The 19,898-nt window shown below is 53.1% G+C and overlaps 1 protein-coding gene across 8 annotated transcripts in view; it reads right to left on the bottom strand.

The window, feature by feature from the left end:
* Nucleotides 1-7,040: 7,040 nt before the first annotated feature.
* GRIP2 (glutamate receptor interacting protein 2) overlaps nucleotides 7,041-19,898 on the bottom strand; it is a 60,158-nt gene continuing 47,300 nt past the window's right edge. For 6 of the 8 annotated variants that reach the window (XM_043886493.1, XM_043886498.1, XM_043886495.1 and 3 more), the window contains 7 exons: nucleotides 16,342-16,481; nucleotides 15,536-15,715; nucleotides 14,429-14,600; nucleotides 12,671-12,776; nucleotides 11,357-11,500; nucleotides 10,190-10,336; nucleotides 7,041-9,204 (listed from right to left, as the gene is read on the bottom strand). In XM_043886493.1, coding sequence (XP_043742428.1) covers nucleotides 9,046-9,204; nucleotides 10,190-10,336; nucleotides 11,357-11,500; nucleotides 12,671-12,776; nucleotides 14,429-14,600; nucleotides 15,536-15,715; nucleotides 16,342-16,481 — 1,048 coding nt within the window. In that variant the 3' untranslated portion in view covers nucleotides 7,041-9,045. Of the gene's footprint in view, nucleotides 9,205-10,189; nucleotides 10,337-11,356; nucleotides 11,501-12,670; nucleotides 12,777-12,808; nucleotides 13,066-14,428; nucleotides 14,601-15,535; nucleotides 15,716-16,341; nucleotides 16,482-19,898 lie in introns of those variants that run through there. The other 2 variants (XM_043886500.1, XM_043886501.1) reach the window with 1 other exon arrangement.

Raw genomic sequence — 19,898 nt, 5'->3', positions numbered from 1 at the left:
GAAGGAAAGAACAAGGAGGTAATTCTCAGGGGTTGTCCATCACAGATCCCGACTGCTCTAGGTATATTCCATCCTCCTGATACATATCCGCCCCTTCACTGTGTATTTCTAACTCTGTCAGTGTTTAATTCCCAGGCTCTACTTCTAGGTAGTAAATTCATCCTTTTGTGTGGCTTTTCTTATTTTTATTAGAGAGACACCCTATGGTGTCATTGTTGGACTTCATATAGTGTGTGATCCTTAGAGGTCCATATCTGTGGCTGCAGGTGGTATAATCTCATTCTTTCAGTGGTGGGTTTTTTTTTAGATTGAGATAGGGTCCATCGACTATATATAGCAGCCTTCTCCTAGCTTTAATCTGTCAAGGAGATGCAGTTGGCCCTGTGTCTTACGTCTATAAATACTGCTGCAGGGAACAATCAGCTGCGTGTGTATTTTGGAATGATGGTTTTCTGAAGATACAGGCCCATGTGTGGGAATATCTGATCCTAGGCTTACCTTTCGTGAATAGACCTTTTGCATCTGGTGATTGTTGGTTATGCAATCCCGGGTCAGGTACACTCTTCCTGACAGAGCACGGGGGTCCCATTTCTCCTAGGCTGTCTCCCCCATGAACTGTTTTGAGATTTTGGAGGATGTCCATTCTGACGGGCGGGGTGTGATTTCTTCTTGTCATTTTGATTGGCATTCCCACCGGGATTCGGATGCTGACATCTTGTTCTGTGCTGGACGTTTGAAGTAATTTTCCCCTACAGGATGTGAAGATAATTTGCCCCTGGCAGTTGACTTGCTGAACATGCATTCTGTTTGGAATTTATTCTTGCAAAATGCCCTGCCCACAGCACTTTACCTGAGATCAGCTGTTTTCAAAGAGTCCCCCCCCCCCCCCCCCCCGGGCCTTGTGGGTGAGAGGACTCGGAGGCACCAGAGCGCAGGGTGTAGTTACAGAAAGTGTCCACACGAGGGCAGCACTTTCCTGATTCCTGGGACAACCGGAGCCTTAGGCAAAGTGGACTTCTGGATTGTGGATGAGACTGGCATGCGCCCAAAGACGCACTTACGGGCTTCACTCTCACTAATTCTCCGAATGATTGTGGATGGGAGTGGGATGCGCCCGAGGACGCACTTACGGGCTTCACTCTCACTAATTCTCCGAATGATTCGCACCTCCCATCTCAGAACGAGTGCCCGCCTTGGACACAGCACCCTGCTGAGGGCTTTGGTGACTGCACGCACAGGAAGGAGGCTTGGGGGCGATCCCAGGACAAGCGCAGGCTCCGTGACGCTCCCGCCCAGGTCCCAGTGGAGACTCTGCTCTCAGCCCGGGCAGAGGACACTCCGGAAGTTAACGCGGCTGCTCACCGAGGCCACCCTGCCAGGCGGTCCCGAGCGAGCTGCGGTGCAGACAGCGGGCTCCGGCCGGCTCCAGCTCCAGGGACAGCCGAGCAGCCCGAGGCAGGGAGGGCGGAGGGGCGAGAAGAGGCGTTTCCCTCCCCTTTCATGTCACCCACCACGGGGCTGAAGGTCCCGCCAGCGTCTGGTGGAGGAGAGGTGATCTGAACAGTGGCGCGGCTCCGAGTGCGCCGCGGCTCCGAGTGCGCAGCAGCCCGATGCAGGCCCCAGGTCTCCAGGAGGATATCGATCCCATACTTCTGGGGAGTCTTTGGCCGCAGAGCTTATTTGAGAAGGTCCAGCAATGTGCTCCAACCCTCGTGGTTTCTCTCTCCCTGATACAGGTCTCTCTGCATATGAGGGAAAACGGATGGAAAGAACCCTCCTCCCTCCTTCTTCCTCATACACACAGAAATCTCTGTCTAACCTCTAACAGAAATCTGTGACCAATAGTGCCCAGATGGGATCTGCTTCCTTCCGGGTTTGCACAGAAAACCGTGCGGCTTACATACGGGACCAGCACCTGATGCTCAGCTCGCTGCTCGGCCTTCTGCAATGAGCTCTGTCCAAAGCAGACTAGACTAGACAGACTCTGTGGAAAAGTCAGACCTGAATCAGGCGGCTGGACCCTGAGAACAAGTGCAACACTGCAAATCGACTGCAACAGCTCATCGGCCGGATGTGAGAGGAGAGGAAGGAAGGAAGGAATGGAAAGGGAAGGGAAGCCATGCCTCCTTTCTTTCCTCCCACCTCCCTGACTTGGGCTGTGAAACCCATCCTTGGGGCCCAGCCTGAACCGAGTGAGGGTCCACACAGCCTAGCAGCCCCTTAGGACACCTCTCCTGCCTGCTCGGCTCTGGCTCGGCCCAGAGTTCCGACGGCATCCGGGCAGCGAGGATGTTGGAGGTAGGAGTCACTTGGCCTCCACCTCTCCGGGTGCTGGGCTTCCCGGCGCGAGCCTCCTTCCTGACGGTACAGCTCCCTAGGCAACGAGCAGTCTCAGCAGGGTACAGGGGCCCTCACCGTGATCCGTCCTGAAGGGCCTGGTGGTAACGTCTTAGGGGGACTAATGAAACACATGCACGTTCACTTCCAGCCCAGGAAGCTGCCTTTCCCTCTGGCCTGGAGGCCCTAAGGACCAGAGGTGGGCGTGACAAAGTGCTGCAACCTCTTGGACGCTTCCTCTAACAACAACTCGACAGTAAGTTTATTTTCCCTTCTGATTCACAAGGCCTGGGTTGTGTCAATAACCCTATTCTCAGGAGATAGCCTGCGGTAGAAAATGCTAAAAGGATTCCCATCTCGGATGACTTTCAGGAGGTCAATTTGAAGAGCGAAATATACTCACACTGGTGATAGATAGAGAAATAAGTAAATAAACCATACCCCAATATGCTCAAGATCCCTAATATTTAGGGGAATGCCAAGCAAACTTACAAAAGAGGAGTCACTCCTACAAGCAGGAGGTCCATTCATTAAAAGTCTACAAACAGGAACTGCTGGAGCGCCCAAGGAGGAAAGGAACCCTCCTACACTGTTGTTGGGAATGTACATTGCTAAGAGCCACCATAAAGCGCTCTCAACATCCTGAATGACGCTTACAGCAGAATAGGCCCATGATTTGCGATTTTCTCTCCCGAGTGTATGTCCAGAGAAAGCTCTAACTGGAAAAGAATGCACCAGCCTTCACGGCAGTGCTGTTTCCCTGCGCCCACGCAGAGCAACCAGGAAACTGTCCGCCTGGAAACGAGTGGAAAAGAAAGTTGTGGTAGAAATAGATGACAGACTACTAGCCAGAAAAGGGGATGCACCCGCGGAGACCCTCCACCAACTGAACTACTTTACACAGAGGAGGGCCAGTAAGACACGCTATCACACACAGATGGGGCTGAAGTATAGGCGGAAGAGACCGACTTTGCAAAAGACAGTGGCTCAGAGACTTCAGCCAGAAAAGTAGGGTTACAGAAACGGAAGTGAAGGTGGGGCGATAAGTTAGGAGGTCTGGATTGATATATACACAGAAATACGTATATGTGCATGTAGTGAAGTCACTACAGTCGTGTCTGACTCTTTGCCACCCCATGCACTGTAGACTACCACGCCCCTCCATCCAAGGGATTTTCCAGGCAAGAGTACTGGAGTGGGTTGCCACTTCCTTCTCCAGGGGATCTTCCCAACCCAGGGATCGAACCTGGGTCTCCCGCATTGCAGGCAGACGCTTCTACCCTCTGAGCCACCAGGGAAGTCTTGTGCGTGCGTGTGGATATAATAGATAATATGGAAGTGAAGAAGGAATTCATAGGGCCCGGACCCCATCTCAGGCCTGTCCATGCTGATCATGCTCGGCCGCCTCTCCAACGGACTCTGAACTCTGTGCTCAGTCCCTGTGGAAACTACAACAGGAGGATAAGACCCCCTCTGGACAGGGGAACCTTGAAGATCGTATCCAGGTTACTCATCGCCTAAGAGGAAACACAGGCTAATCACCCCTCCCTCCGGACAGTACCTATCGGAATGTAACCACAGGCTTATCGGTTATTAACTGGTTGGAATGTAACCGCAGGCTTATTGATTATTAACTGAACACATAACACATGCATGATGGGGTTTTTGTGATTGTATTGACCCTTCTTTTGTAAGTCTCAAGGAATTTGGGGTGGTGGGTTTAGACACGTACAGATGGGGTATAAAAGATTTTCACAAATGCTGCTCGGGGCCCTTGGCTAAGAGGAGACTCTGCCTTGGGCCCACAGGTGTGATAAACTGCACTCCACTATCTGCATTGTCCTCCTGAGTGAGTTTGTTTCCCGGAACGCGTGGCTACAACAGAGGGACCTGAGATTCAGCACACGGAACGCTCCTCAGACTCCGGGATTCTCCCTGGCAAAGGGATCCGGAAGTGAAGAGTCTGCTCTGTGTGTAAATCACGCGATCAAACCAGTCCATCCTCAAGGCAATCAGTCCCGAATGCTACACTGACGTTATATAATATATATAATTAATAATGTAATAGATGTCATATGTAATATATATTCAAATGTATTTATATATAATTTTAAAATATATAAAAATATATATTAATATATATTAATATAAATATATAATTTTATTTATATTTATATATTTATAAGTATATATATTTATATATTTATAAATATATTTCTATTTCTATTAAATATATAAATATATATTTATAAATCTATATAACTATAAATATATATTATATTACATCATATATTCTATAATATATAATATATATAAATATATATATATAATTAATATATATTTATATATAATTACATAATATGACATATATATTAGACATTATGTATACATATTATATTATACATTATATTATGTTATATAATGTATAATAATATAATGCATAATATATTTATTATATATAAATATATATTATATAATATAATATTTTATATATGTATATTATTATACATATTATACATTATATTATACATATTATATTATGTATAATATTATGTATAATATAGACATATTATGTATAATATATATTATATATATCATATTATGTAATTATATATAAATATATTTGTATATTATATATAATCATATATTTATATATATATAATATATAATTGTATATAATATATCATATTATAATACATATTATAATACAAATAATATATATACATTATATTATATATATGTACATTATATATATACATATATATATTATATACATATATACACATATATACATATATATACATACATATAGATATATATTGTATAAAATAATATATAATATATATTATGATATATAAATATATCTGTATATTATATGATATATTATATATTATATTATATATTATAATATAATAACAGTATAATAATATATTATATATGTATATACAATTTTTATATATTATATACAAGCATATATTAATATATGATTATATATATTATGTAATATATTACATATTTTATATATTATGATATATAATATAAATATATTTAAATATGATTATATATTATATATAATTATATTTATATATTATGATATATAATATAAATATATTTAAATATAATTATATATTATATATAATTATATTTATATATTATATATATGATTATATATTTTGATGTATTTTGATATTTCAATAATATTTTGATATATGATATATATATCATAAATGTATGATTAAATATATGATTATAAATGTAAACATATTTTATATATTATATAATTATGTAATTATATAATTAATATATTATGTCACTATATATTAATATACATATATGTATATTGATGTATTAATATATTATTAATATATATTATATTGCATGTTTTATATATATTATATATAGTATAATATATATAATATAATACTGATGTTGAAGCTGGAGCTCCAATACTTTGGCCACCTTATGGGAAGAGATGACTCACTGGAAAAGACCCTGATGCTGGGAAAGACTGAGGGCAGGAGAAGGGGAGGGCAGAGGGTGAGAGGGCTGGATGGCATCACCGACTCGATGGACCTGGGTTTGAGGAGGCTCTGGGGGTTGGTGATGGACAGGGAGGCCTGGCGTGCTGCGGTCCATGGGGTTGCCAAGAGCAGGACACGACTGAGTGACTGAACTGAGCCGTAAGTCGAGTCAAGCTGCTGTACATTGAAAACAAAAACAGTGTAAATCAACTACACTCCAACAAGTCGTAAAAGTGAAATTGGGGAAAAAAAAGTAATAAAAGAAAAGGCCTTGCATAATGCTCTGTCCTCCTTGTCTTGGGCTGGTTGGTGTTACATCCCTGGAGCCTGAGCCAGCTTGGGTCCCGGGGCTGAACTGCACTGGGGCTGAGAGGCCTGGGGTGCGTGTGCTTGCAACAGAGCCCCACTTTGCTCCTGACACGACCGCAGTCTCCAGATCTAGGCAGACCGTCCTACAGCTAAAGCAAGCCTGGTGCCCCTGAACGACGGCAGACCTTCTGGCCAGGAGGAGTTTAAAAGAACTCACGTAGCCTCTGCGTATCCTGGTGTCAGGTCCCCGCTTCAGCCTCCTCCCTCCGAGTTACCCCTTCTGCGAACCACCGGCCACTGAGGAGGCCATTTGTGCAAGGCTTGGGCTTTTTTTGTCTTGGGTTGAATCTTAAGGGGGCGTGAGTGGCGAGACACACGCCCACAGGTGTTTGCTCAGGCGCACTCTGCATGAAGAGCCCGTCCCCGAAGGCTCTGGTTCCCCAGTAAGCACAGGAGGTGTGAAGAAAGGCTGCTGCCTTGTGGACGTTGCCCATAACAACTTTAGTCTATAAAAGTTATCGGGGTTACGGTGTCTTTTTCCTGTATATTTTGTCTCCTTTGTCGAAGACTAATCGATCAGATGTTTGTGGGTTGATCTGTGAGCCCTGTATTCCCATCTATTGATCTGTGTCCATTTCTGTGACTGTGGCATGCTGCTTTGATGACCATAGCTTTCCAGGGCTGTGTAAAGTTTGGGAGGCTTATGCCTTGTCGTACGCTCTTTCCCTTTGGGATTGCTTTTTGCAATTCTGGGTCTTTTGAGGTTCCATAAAAATTTTAACAATTAGTTTTCTTTGTGTTGTGCAAAACATCATCCGTAATTGGGAGACGTATTGCAAGCAAATGATTTATTTATTAAAGCAGACACCCTAATCCAGGTGGTTGTAAATAGTTTTATTTTTTTTAAAAATCACGCCAACAGCAATCTCCCACCCAACCCCCAAGTCATTGCAACTTGGGGGGGCGAGGTCTGTGCACATGTCCCCAGACAGACCCCAAATGGCCTTTACGATTTGGCGCCCCTCGTCACATTGTGCTTCCCGAGAGCCCTAAGAAAACCCCTTGTAGAAAAATACTTTACAAGGAATATGCTCTAATCTCAGCCAGAGAAAAATACAGCTTTTAGGGGGTGGGAGGGGCACATCGCGCGGGGGCTGTACTGAAAATGCATAGGCAGGCAGGACGCTCACCGGGGAGATGGGGTCAGGAAACGTCGATTCTGGGGTGACCAGTCCCCGTGAGAAGACAGAGGAATATTGCATATGAGAAGGCCGGCCGCGGCCAGGAGGCTCACCCACGGGACCCGGCTGCAGACGTCTGGGGTGGTGGTGGAGTCCTCAGCCCGAGGATGCAGGGGGCTGGCCGGGTTCAGGGCACGTCTTCCTCAGCAGCCATCCAACAGGGAGAGACGGCTCTGAGACCATCCCCGCCCTAATCATGCAGAGGGGTCAGCCCGCAGGGGGCACACGGCAACGCGCAGGGACCCAGCGGGCAAACCGCACAGCTCTGGGGTCCTCACCAAGCCCCTCGAGGGGAAGAGCGTTATTCTGGGGACACAGGGGTGCGAGGTGGAAGGTGCGGGTGGGCGGTGCCTCTGTTTTCCTGGGACCCTGTTAAGGGCTGGGCAGGGTCCAAGCACAGCTGGAGACCTGGCTGAATGCTTTCTGCCCACCTCCATCCCCAGGAGGGGTGGCGGGGACAGCCCTGACCTCCAGGGAGATGTCCCGGGCCCTTCTCCAAACCAAAAGGTAGCAGAACACAAGGAAAACCATTTTAAGCGATGCTGGTGCTTCCAGATTTTCAAGCGAGAATCAACTTCCCTGCATGACCCCTTTGGACACGGTCGCCCCCAGGAGTGAGAAGGAACGGCCCGTCCCCCCCCGCCCCCCAGTCTCTCCATCTGCTTCTGTCCCCTGCTCTGCTGACCTGGTGAGGAGCTGGATCCCCTCACACGCATCCTGTTTCCAAGGTTCCCCATCTTCACGGTCACAGCAGCTGAATGGAACACACCTGGGACTTCGGTCCGAAAACGGCTCCCTCCCGCCCTGAGGGGCCTGGGCTGAGAGGGGTGCACTCGTTCGGGGCAATGGCCACGCATCCTATGAAAGCAGCAGGAGAGGCGGACAGCCTGACGCCCGCTTTGTGAACGCTCACCCAACGGGCCCAGAAATGTGATCGCAAGCCACAGAGGCTTTGACCAGAGTCTCAGAAATGGAATAACTGCTCAGAGCGCCTGGGACTCCAGACGCCCTGGCTCCAAGTCTCCTAAGTGAAGCAGGGGAGGGTGAGCTGGTGAGCCCCGGACCCAGATTCTGGAGAGAAAGGGGCTGGCCCCCTTCTGTCTTTCCTGGTGGGAGGCCGTCCAGATCAAGTAGCCCCCAGCCTCACCCTAGATGCTCCCCTGAGGGGAAACTAACCATCCCCGAGAAGCTGCACATCCCTGCCTGCGACCGTGCAGCTGGGATCGGCTCCTCTTGCTCACCTCCTGAGATGGGGGGCTCACTCCTGCCCTGCAGTCACTCAGCTCCACATCTCTGCTGGGCGATCGCTCCCTGTGTGGCGCTGAGCTGTCCCCACGCTGGACGCGCTTCCGAGGGGCCTGCAGGGACCTGGAATAGCCCCTTCACTCCTGGCTGAGCGACCTGCCTTCACCTCCACTGGGCGCCCTGCCCCGCCCCGGCGCATCTCAGAGGCCCAGTTGGAGAAAGACCTCGATGTCGCTGCAACAGGCCCGGACTCCCGTCACCACAGATCTGGAGGACAAAGTCCGGTCCGAGCCTGCCCAGATGGCAGACGGACAGGCGGGTGGCCACTTCTCCAGTCTGGCTGCAGGCGTGGGAGCCAGGATCTTCCTGGATGTCCAGATCACGGGCCGAGTTCAGAGCATCCGTGGGCCGCTGGGGCCGGGCGCCCGCGGGGACCGGCTGGTCTGGGCCAGCGGGTTGCGGCTGATGACCAGCTCCACAACATCACCCGCCTCGGCCAGGAGCGGCACGGTCAGGCAGCAGTCAAGGTCCCGTGTGCGAACGTGGTTGACCTGCACACACATAGCCACGGGGCAGACGACATCCACTCAGCCTGGGCTCAAGTGGGTGAGGCTTTCCCAACACCAGACCCTGCCTGGCCCGGATACACGGTCAGTCTGAACGCTGACACAGAGGCGGGCACTCCCATTTAACTCTGTCAGCCCTTCTGCGCATCCTTCACCCTCCAACACCTGCACCTGCTTCTCCTTTATTTTTTAACATCACAAGCAGACCACATACTGAGCCTCCTGCCCAGAATGTGGGGCACGGGCAAGGGTGTGCCCACTCACATCTCCCAGGCTCCCTTGCTGTGAGATCGCATGACTTAGTTGCCATGGTGTCTGGGGCATTTCCTAGAGGGCGGAGCCTCCACAAGACCCGCGGTGGATGTATTATAGGAGAGGCGATAAAGAAATGTTCACGTGCATTAAATCACTGAGATTTGGTGACTTCTCTTGGTCCAATGGTTAAGAATCTGCCTGCCAATGCAGGGGATCTGGGTTCAGTCCCTGGTCCAGGAAGATCCCACATGCCACAGGGCAACTAAGCCAGCATGCCCCAACCACTGAGCCAGCGCTCTAGAGCCTGCATACTCCAAGTACTGAGCCTGCTCCAAGTACTGAAGCCAGCAGCATATCCTGGCGTCTGTGCGCTGCAGCAGAAGCCACCGCAGTGAGGCGTCCACGCGCCCCCACGAGACAGCGCCTCCGCACAGCAACCAAGAGCTAGCCCAGCCAAAACGAAAACAAAACAATTTAGGAAAGAAATACTGAAAAACCACTGAGATGTGGGGTTGTTTGTTACTGCAGCATAACTCAACCTAACCTCACCGATATACCCGTGCGGTCAGCCCCTTCTCTCAGATGAAGAAGCTGGCTCTCAGAGACGGGAAGCCACCTGCCCAAGGCCACTCAGCCAGGGTAGACGTTGGGCTTTCTCCCCACCCTGGGGCTAGGGAACACCACTCCATCAAAGGTACCTCCACCCCGGTGTTACCTGGAGAACCCGGTCGAAGGGCCGGAGACCCCCACGTTGGGCCGGCCCATCAGGGCGCACGGTGTGGACGTAGACGCCCTTCTCCAGGAGGCCGTCTGAGACGCTGAAGCCGAAGTCACTCCGTATGGGGTCCTTGTGCAGCGTCACCTGGGGGAGCAGGAGGAGGGGACCTCTGGAGCCCCGAGCTTCCCCCAGCATCCCACAGCTGCCCAAGTCCCTTGGGCTGGCGTCGGATGCCTCTGGGACTCAGCCCCAGCCCACCTGGCTGTCCCCCCCACCTCTGGGGACCTTCATTCTGCAGCACTCAGTCACCGCGGAAGCCATGGGAACAGAGTTCCTTTCCATTCCTTTGCAGTCTTCCCACTTCCATTCCAGAACAAAGTCTCCGTAGGGTGGCCATGTGCTTTCACCAGCTGCTGACACTCCCCATTGCCCCGTCCCCCAAAGAGCTCAGAGCCTTCTGAAGGCTACTATGGGGCTAGAGGTCTCTTTTCCCTGTGTTTTATTCTCCTAGACTGTAGCCTATAGTTGACAAAAATGCTGGCCTTTCCCATGAGGTAGTGATATACATGCACACATACACATACATGGGCTTCCCTGGTGACGCTAATGGTCATGAATCTGCCTGCCAATGCAGGAGACGCAAGAGACGCAGTTTCGATCCCCGGGTCGGGAAGATCCCCTGGAATAGGAAGTGGCAACCCACTCCAGCATTCTTGCCTGGAGAATCCCATGGACAGAGGAGCCTGGCGGGCTACAGTCCAAGGGGTCATAGAGAATTGGACTCGACTGAGCAACTAAACCACCACTGCCAAACATATATATATATATATATACCACACACACACTACAAGCTTATATACTATATATACTCACACACAATAACTCAAGTGGGATAAAAGTGAGTCCACGTAAACAAAAGCATCATGGGTGTGTGTGTGTGTGTGTGTGTGTGTGCACACACAAGTGCATGGATGGATGTGTGTGTGTGTTTCCGCCAAATGGCAGGAGTTTTGGAAAACTCTACCTCCTACCTAATCTTGTGTTTTACTGGTGGAGGAGAATGGAGCCTGGAGAGGAGTGGGGTCCATCTGGGGCCATGGCGAGTCTCCACAGCATCAGGACACGCGCCCAGGCCTCCTGCGCACCCCGACCCCCAGCACCCACCTTGTGCATCTCCACGGGCGTCGGCGACAGCAGCTCCTGCGTCCCTTCAGGGGAGGCTCGTAGCTCCCGGCTCCTCCTCCAGGGCCGGTGGCGGGGCCCGCCCTCCAGGGCCACGCTCTGCACGGCGCCTGTCATGATGGACGCCTGAGGGGACACAGCCCTCCACTCAGACGCTTCCGGCTCTGTTTGCTGTCAGCAAACTTTTGCAAGCGTATCCGAAACAGTTACTAAAGCTGATCATGTCCTTGGCCACCAAGAAAGAAGTCTTATAAAAAATCCCAAGAGTTAGTATCAAATTGAATGCACTGTCAAAACCCAGTGTGAACTGGTTTTAAAGTTGGCATCGAAAAATAAAACCACACATATGCAGTTCCAAAACCAAACACCCCACTTCTAGAAGTGTAATTAAAGGGCTTCAGTAAAAATTTTAATGGACATTTTTTAAATATTAGGAATTGAATAGGCCTTAAAAGTGCCACAACTTAAAGTTTATGGGATGCGGTCAAGCAAGGGCTTACAGGTAAATTCATATCTTTAAATGTTAGGAAACAAGAAAGATTGAAAATTAAGGAGTTGAGAAACCAGGAAGAGTATCAGGGCTTAAAACACAAGTAAAGTAGAAGGAAGGGAATATAGAAGCAAAATATGAAAAAGGGTAAGACAAAGAACCAACGAAATGTGAGAAAGACACAAAACTAAAACCTGATTCTTTGATGAGCCAAGTAACTGGCAAGACAACAGAGAAACACAGCTCGATCAAAAGCACCAGGAACACAAACGGGGCAGAAGCGCAGATAAAGAGAGTGGGCCGCCGAGCTCGGAGCGGGGAGGCGCTCCAGGAGTGAGCCGGGGACGACCCCCAGCCCGGGTCTCCCCGGGCAGCCTGCCCCGGTGTGAGGAACGTGGACCTCCCGGCCCCTCGCCTCCTGCTGTTACGGATGCTGCCATCCAGAAGCTTCCTCTGGGCATGCTCAGAGCCATGCAGGCCCCTGTATTGTGCGTGCACACGCATGCGCGCGCACACACACACACACACACACACACACAGCTGCCCTCATGCCTCCACATGTGCACACCCAGACACGTGGTGCGACAAGACACTGCACGGTGCCTGCCTGAGCGTGCTCACACGCACGCATGCACACACATGCTCCAAACATGCTCTCTGTTGCACACGTGTCCATCCGTGTGTGTGTGCAGCACCTCCCCCCGGAGGACGCCGGGCACGTGCACTTGCACACACTACTCGGGAGCACAGTCCCACCTCCGTGCTGCCTCCCGCGGGCACACGCACCCGGGTGCCCAAGCCCGTACCTCCAGCTCCCTCAGCAGCTCTGACTGACCGCACGACTCCAGGTCTTCGAGGGCTTCCCCGAACGTGCGCCAGAAGCCCTCCTCGCGGCCGGGGCCAGGGGCTGGGCTGCAACGTAGGAACCAGAGAAGGTCAACTCCCGGCGGGCGGGCGGGCGGGCGGGGATCTGAGGCATCTTCCGGGCCCTGGGGACCCTGCGCTGGGCTCGGGGGGGGCCAGAGGGTGGGCGGGCGGGCGGGCTGGAAGGCAGGCGTCCTTGGCAGCAGTGCTGGGGCCCCGGGGCAGTGGCTGGTGACACGGAATGGGGGGGAGACGCAGTGAGGGGCCAGCGGGACTGGCGGTGAGCGGCTAGAACAGGGGCGGATGAGACGGGATGGAGAGCGGTGACACAGGACGCCTGGGGAGAGAGACAGACGGACAGACAGACGGACAGAGAGACAGACAAGAGAGGAGATCCATGGTGCAGCCCCAGAGGACAGCCCCTGGCCTCCCCTCCCCGCCCAGACACAAGGCACTACAGGACAGTGACAGACACAGCTGGAGCCGGCGTGGACACGGACGGATGGGGATGGAGGGTCCGCGCTGGGGAACGGGCCGCGCCCCATGCCCTCCACAGTTTCCATCACAGGAGGCCGGGCCCCATCAGAGCGCAACAAGCCACATTTTCACGCTTCACCACCTGCAACGCCCTTTGCTGTCGACACAGCCCCGGCCCTTATCAAGTGTGCCGTGGTGGGCAAAGCTCTCTCTCTCTCTCAGGAAGGCACCCAGGCTTTCGTCTCCTGGGGAGCCGCCAGGACGATGATACAAGAGAGGCGGTCCCCTTGCCTTCCCATTTCAGAGATGAGAAGACGGAGCCTTGAAGGCCATGCGCTGTGTTTGAGTCCATTCTACAGACGCGCTGAGCCAGGCCCTCTCCTGGGTGCAGGGCCACGGAGGGGACTAAGGTGAGGGCCCTGATCTCACGGTGTGTGGGCGTGAGCACCTACTGGGTGCCAGGCTGAGCTCGGGGTGCCACGCAGAAGACTCAACTGCCAGGTCATTAATAGGCAGACCCAAGACAGCCAGCACCACCGGGAGGCTCGCGTGCACGGCCGTGGGTTCCAGCAGAGGGAGGCATGCCTCCCTTCTGAGAGTCAGGGAAGCCTGCGCTTCCACGGGGAGGGGACCTTGAGCCTGGTCTGAAGGATGAGCAGGCGTCGGCCCAGAAAGGGGAGGGGACGGCGCTCTCGGCAGCAGGCACGGCCCGGTCGGAAACTCGGCCGTGGGAAGAGGGTGGCTGGGACTCCTTGGAATCGCTCCTCGCGGGAGCCGTGGGCAGCTGAATCCCTCTGAAGACACCACCACAAACAGCATCATACCCATAGCCCAGGGCTGGCGCTCGTGACCACAGCCACCCTGCGGGGGTGGGGGGTCCCCGCAGGAGGGCCACTGCCACCTGGGCCAAGTCGGGAGGGTCCGGGTTCAGCGTCTCAGGTTCTGAGAAGAGCCAATTGCCAGACACGGGGTGGGGTGGGGTGGGGGGAGTCAACCAGGCTGCCTTCCTGCCCCCCTTGCCTCCGCTGTGCCCCCACCCCCAACCTGGGCCTTCTGAAATGGAGACGGCTCTGCCCCACGCTTGCTCTCCTCTCCCGGGAGCCACACAAGACTCATTCATTGCACCCACCGCCCCGGCACAGGGACCAGCTCCCTAAGCCCATCCCAGCCGGGAGGCCAAGCCTGCCACCTCCCCTGGGGGCGCCCCCCTGCCCCCCACAGACCTCGTGGGCGGCTCCCAGTCCTCCTCCTCCTCCTCAGGGAAGCTCTCATCAGCAGGGCCTGGGGTATAGCTCGTTCTCCGGGGCTCAGTTGGCGGGGGACTGCTTCTCAGCCGGCTGGGCCGCCACTCCTGGGGGGTCACTGCCCGAGCAGCCGCCTGCGGAGTGTAGGAACCTGGCAGGCGGAGAGAGAGGGTGTCGAACATCCTCTCCGGGTGCCCTGCTGGCCCTCCTTCCTGCCCCACCTCCAGCCTGGCGGGGTGGCCTGGGAGAGGTCTTTGCCTCCTCTGTGCTTGCCGGACCACCCAAGGCCCCTACTCCAGAACCCCGTGACCATCAGCAGAGTGAATGCCAGGCCTCCAGGACCCTGTCCCAGCTTCATGGGGCTCAGCATGGCCAAGCCCTGCCTGAGAAGCGGTCCACACTCTTAACCATCCCCTTCTCCCTGCCCTGAAGGTCCTGCCCTGCGGGGTGATGCTGACCCAGGGCTGCAGATGGGGAAGCTGAAACAGAGTGAGCAGACACGCAGTGAGGGATGACCAGGGCCCAGGGCCCCTGAGACTACCTGGAGGCCTCACCCCACTCCTCCCTGAGCTGGGCCTTGGGAAGTCCCCTGCATTTCTGGGTCACAGTGATCACAAAATTCAGACATCCCCCAAGGCCGCCCATGGGTCTCACATGCAATGGGCTGGGTATGGGGGCGTGTGTCCTGGGGGGTGGCCTCCCAAGTGGGTCTTGCCGGAGGGATGGCAGGGGGCTTTCTGCCTTCCTGTCTTTGATGGGATGCAATCTGCATTGGACACTTGCTGCGTGCTGGCCATCGGGCTGGGAATGGAGGAGGCAGAAGACAGACCCCTTAGTCTCGGCCTCATGAGGGAGATCTGAATGGGCAGCTCTGTGCCACGGATGCCAATCAAAGCCCAGGAAGGCCTGTGATCCACGCTCTGAGGGTGAGGGGCCGTCACAATGGCTGACCGGGCCCGATCAGCTCTGCCGTCAGGAAGTGTCGCTAAGGGACGGAGCCAGCAGAGGAGGAGCAAGGAGGCAGGGCACGGCCCCTGCAAAGGCCCTGAGAGAGCACAGCGCTTGTCCAGGGGCCCGAGGCGTCACCTGGGCCCCCAAAGCCACCCTCTGTGGCTGAGCTGCCCCAGGACTCCACGGCGCTGTCCACGCTGGGCACGGTGGGCGAGGATCGGGCTGCCAGCAGACCGCCTTTCAGCGCCTCTGGCGGGTCTTCATCTGCATCACTGGCTTCGCTGAGGCTGCCCGACTTGCGGGGTGCAAGGGGGCCTGGGAGGAAAAGCGGGTGTCACCGGCACTGGCTTCTGACCTTGGAGTCAGAGATGTTCAACCAGTCTGTTTCCCTGCTTCGGCCTGGTTTGGGGGATCACAGGCCCCTGGGTGCCCCGAGCCTCTTGCTGACCAAGCGGACACGTGAGGTGGGAGGCAAGCTAGTGAGCAAACCCATCTCACAGACGGGAACACTGAGGCTTTGGGAAGACTGCACTGCACACCCAAGGTCACATGGTGAGCAACAGTGGAGCCCAGATTCAAAGGAGAGCTCCAAAGTCTGGACTCTTGTCCACTCCCTAGCAAAGCACGGGGGATAAATACAGGGAAAACTGGGGAACGTGTAAGTGACAGCCACAGGGATAACAAGCAGGCTCCTTAAGAGGCAGGAGGCCGAGGCGGGAGGTGATGAAGAGCATGGTTCAGGCCCAGAGAGCGCCACAGTGGCCGTGTGACCTCGGGGCATCACTCTGAGCCTTGTCTCCTCATCGTCCCAGGGACCCTCCCGCCTCCCGGGGGTGAGCAAGCATCGTGTGAGGCTGGACCCACAAAGTGTGGCACAGTGCCCGAGGGGGCTCTCTCCCTAAGCGGGCTGGACGGCCCCCAGGGTGCGGGGTGAGACTCACGGTCTAGCTGCTTCTTGATCTTCAGGGTGACGGTCTCGCCAGCCACCTGCAGGAGGTGGATGGCCTCGCTCAGTGGCCGGCCCTTGAGGCTAACACTGTTGATGGCCAGGATTCGGTCCCCAACGTGGATGGCGCCAGTCCTGGGGAGGGCGCATAGGGGAGAGGACGGGTGTTAGGGACTTGAAGTGGGGGGTCTGCCCTCCGGGAACTCAGGAAACCCAAAGCACAAGCCTGGATGACCCCAGGTAAACCAACCTGTGGGGGGAAAAAAAAAAAAACAGCCAGTGTGATTGTGTTAATAGAGGTATCAAGTTTATCATCTGGGAGGGGATTTTTTCCTGCTCAACTCTAAAGTTAGGTTCTGGAACCAGTGTCCAGCATGAATTTTGAGGATGTTTGGAACGCCACTTACTAGCTACCAAATACTATGTGGTCTTCTCAAGCTGAGGGCCGAAGAATTGATGCTTTTGAACTGTGGTGTTGGAGAAGACCCCTGAGAGTCCCTTGGACTGCAAGGAGATCCAACCTGTCAATCCTAAAGGAAATCAGTCCTGAACGATGACTATGGGAAGGACTGATGCTAAAGCTGAAACTCCAATACTTTGGCCACCTGATGTGAAGAGCTGACTCATTTGAAAAGACCCTGATGCTGGGAAAGATTGAAGGCAGGAGGAGAAGGGGATGACAGAGGATGAGATGGTTGGATGGCATCACTGACTCAATGGACATGAGTTTGAGTAGACTCCGGGAGTTGGTGATGGACAGGGAAGCCTGGCGTCTTGCAGTCCGTGGGGTTGCAAAGAGTCAGACACGACTGAGTGACTGAACTGAACTGAACTATGTGGTCTTGGGCCAATTTCTTTACTTCCCTGAGTCTCAGTTCTTTCATCTGCAAACTAAGGGTGATAATTTGATACTTATGGTATCAAATTATAACTCAAGGACAGATGAGTGGAAGGAATTCACATTCTCCTCCAGCTGACACCCATGGGTAGCCTTTCCCTCTCGCTGGACCTCAGTTTCCCTGCCTGGAGAAGAAGCGTAATCGCCAGGATCCAGCTGCCTTCATACAGGGGTATGTGGGGGGAGGGGGGTGGGCGCTGATAAGGCCAAGCTGTAACTGCATACCTCAGTGGTTTTCCACCTAAATGCTATGAGATACCTAAGGAGCTTTTTCAAAAGTACAGATGCCTGGCCCCTCCCCCTGACCTGTGAAACCGAACCTCTGGGAGTGGGGCCCGGGACCGGATTCTGGGGAGCAACCAGGGCTGGGCGGGGGGAGTGGCGGTGGGGTTGAGAATGTACCCAACCTGCCTGAAGGAGGAGGAGGGAGAGGACTGGGGTCGGGGCTCTTAGACTCCAAGTGTAGACTTTGCCCCCAGCTGGGAGCTCATGGAGGGTCAAGCCCTTCCACGCCTAGCCTGGCCCAGCGAGCTCCCCAAGGGCCTGGGGGACCAACTGAGTCGGGAAGGACTGGATTCCAGGAGGAAAGTCAGGGCTGTGCTGTCTAGTTCGACGGCCACCAGCCACGTGGGACTGCTGGGCCCTGAGATGTAGCTGGCCTGTATGGAGATGTGCTAAAAGTGTAAAATACACCAGAGTCTGAAGACATAATGTGAAAGAGGAATGTCAATTATTCTGTAAGTCATTTTTACACTGATCACAAGCTCAAATAAATCATATTTAAGATTTTTTAAAGTCAAAAAGACTTTTCTATCACTTCATGGCAAATGGATGGGAAAACAATGGAAACAGTGACAGACTTTATTTTTTTGGGCTCCAAAATCACTCAGGGGGTGACTGCAGTCCTGAAACTAAAAGACGCTCCTTGGAAAAAAAGCTATGACAAACCTAGATAGCGTATTAAAAAGCAGGGACATCACTTTGCCAACAAACATTCATATCGTCAAAGCTATGGTTTTTTCCAGTAGTCATGTGAGAGTTGGACTGTAAAGAAGACTGTGTGTCAAAGAATTGATGCTTTCAAACTGTGGTGTGGGAGAAGACTCTTTGAGAGTCCCTTGGACTGCAAGGAGGTCAAACCAGTCAGTCCTGAAGGAAATCAGTTCTGAATATTCATTGGAGGGACTGATGCTGAAACTCCAATACTTTGGCCACCTGATGCGAAGAGCCAACTCACTGGAAAAGACCCTGATGCTGGGAAAGACTGAAGGCAGGAGGAGAAGTGGGCGACAGAGGATGAGATGGTTGGATGGCATCACCGACTCGATGGACATGAGTTTGAGTAGGCTCCGGGAGTTGGTGATGGACAGGGAAGCCTGGCATGCTGCAGTCCATGGGGTCACAAAGAGTCGGACACGGCTGAGTGACTGAGCGACGCTGTGGCCGCTACAAAGTTTATGAATACATTCGCAGCTCACATTATCCTGCACTTGGACAGTGCTGACCTAGACCAGCCAGGCGAAGGCAGGGAGGTTGTCTACTGTGCCCCTTAGGGCTGGTTCACAGTGGGTGCCCAGAAAATGTGGTTGAAGATCTCCGAAGTCAGGACCATTCACGGTGCCCTCTGCAGTGTGCTGGGCATCCAGCTGGGGCCGCTCCAGGAGCACAGCCAAGAGGGTTGGCTCAGGGTTGGCCTCAGCCCCTGAACCCCTCCATCCCCTGCTCCACCCACCCCACCACGGTGCCCCGCCTGAGCTGTGTCCTCCTCCAAGGGTCCACCCTGCCGGCCAGGCCAGACGAGGCTCCCCTTTCACAGCAAGCTCTTCTCGGTGCCTGGAGCTCACTGCAAATCTGTCCGGAGAAAGCCTGTCTCACCCACACTGGGGTCGCCTCCCTGTGACCCCCACCCCAGAGGCGACCAGTTCCACTTCAGGTCCAGATCTTCCTGCTTGCCCTCCGAACTGGACAGCCTGGACATGACTCTTCTCACAGCTCCCCCTGCTGCCATGGCTTTGGGGGGACTTCCTAGGGGAGAGAATAGCGGGGACCCCCCACCCCAGTGCCTCCAAAGAGGTGCCGGGCTGTGCTGGAACTCAGGCACCAGGGACACGGCCCCTGTGCTATGAAGGCACAAGAAACAGGGGCTCCATAAAGGCCCACATGCTGACTTTCCAAAAACAGGGAGATCTCCAGGTTTGGGGGAGCAGACGGTAAGCACATGTTTATCCAGTGTGCGTGCGTGCTCAGTCGCTTCGGCCGTGTCCGACTCTTTGCGACCCCACGGACTGTAGCCTGCCAGGCTCCTCCGTCCATGGGATTCTCCAGGCGAGAATACTGGAGTGGGTCGCCATGCCCTTTTCCAGGGGATCTTCCCAACCCACAGATCAAACATGGGTCTTCTGGAACCGAACCCGTCTTCTGGATTGCAGGCAGATTCTTGACCCACTGAGCCGCCTGGGAGGGATTTATCCAGCACTTACCTGAAATGGGGATGGCTGCCCGGGGCTGGCCCCCACCTGAGGAACTGAGGCTCAGAGAGCCACAGGACAGGCCCCAGACCATCGATATTGGGACAAAGCTGAGAGCCGGTTTGACTGACCCGAGAGCTCGGCTGCTGCCCCAGGGGGTCCCGGGCTCACCCGTGCCCACAGAGC

The sequence above is a fragment of the Cervus elaphus genome, chromosome 24, assembly GCF_910594005.1.
Source record: "Cervus elaphus chromosome 24, mCerEla1.1, whole genome shotgun sequence".
NCBI classification, from domain to species: domain Eukaryota; kingdom Metazoa; phylum Chordata; class Mammalia; order Artiodactyla; family Cervidae; genus Cervus; species Cervus elaphus.
The sequence above is the reverse complement of the archived record's forward strand: the minus strand, read 5'-3'. Positions and strand labels throughout refer to the sequence as shown.